Consider the following 248-nt stretch of genomic DNA (forward strand, 5'->3'; position numbering starts at 1 on the left):
CGACGGGAGCTGTCAGCACCAAGAGACCCAGCTCCACCCTCCCTGCCACCACCCGGCGGAAGCCCATGCGCCAGCCCCCCGCCACGAAGAACCCCTCCCGGCCCTGCGACTCCCACCCCTGCCTGCACGGTGGCACCTGCGAGGACGACGGGAAGGAGTTCACCTGCAGCTGCCCGGCAGGCAAAGGGGGAGCCGTCTGCGAGAAACGTAGGTGCCTCCGAGCTGTCGTGGCCGCGGCGCCGCTCGGG

General features: G+C 71.8%; 1 protein-coding gene across 1 annotated transcript in view; it reads left to right on the forward strand.

Annotated features, from left to right (window-relative positions):
- Positions 1-248, forward strand: part of AGRN (agrin) — a 162,893-nt gene that overhangs the window by 122,459 nt on the left and 40,186 nt on the right. The window contains exon 23 of the mRNA XM_009646786.2: positions 10-207. Within this exon, the coding sequence (XP_009645081.1) occupies positions 10-207 (198 nt within the window). The remainder of the gene's footprint in view (positions 1-9; positions 208-248) is intronic.

This window comes from Egretta garzetta, unplaced genomic scaffold, assembly GCF_000687185.1.
Source record: "Egretta garzetta isolate BGI_Z169 unplaced genomic scaffold, ASM68718v1 scaffold29, whole genome shotgun sequence".
Classification (NCBI taxonomy): domain Eukaryota; kingdom Metazoa; phylum Chordata; class Aves; order Pelecaniformes; family Ardeidae; genus Egretta; species Egretta garzetta.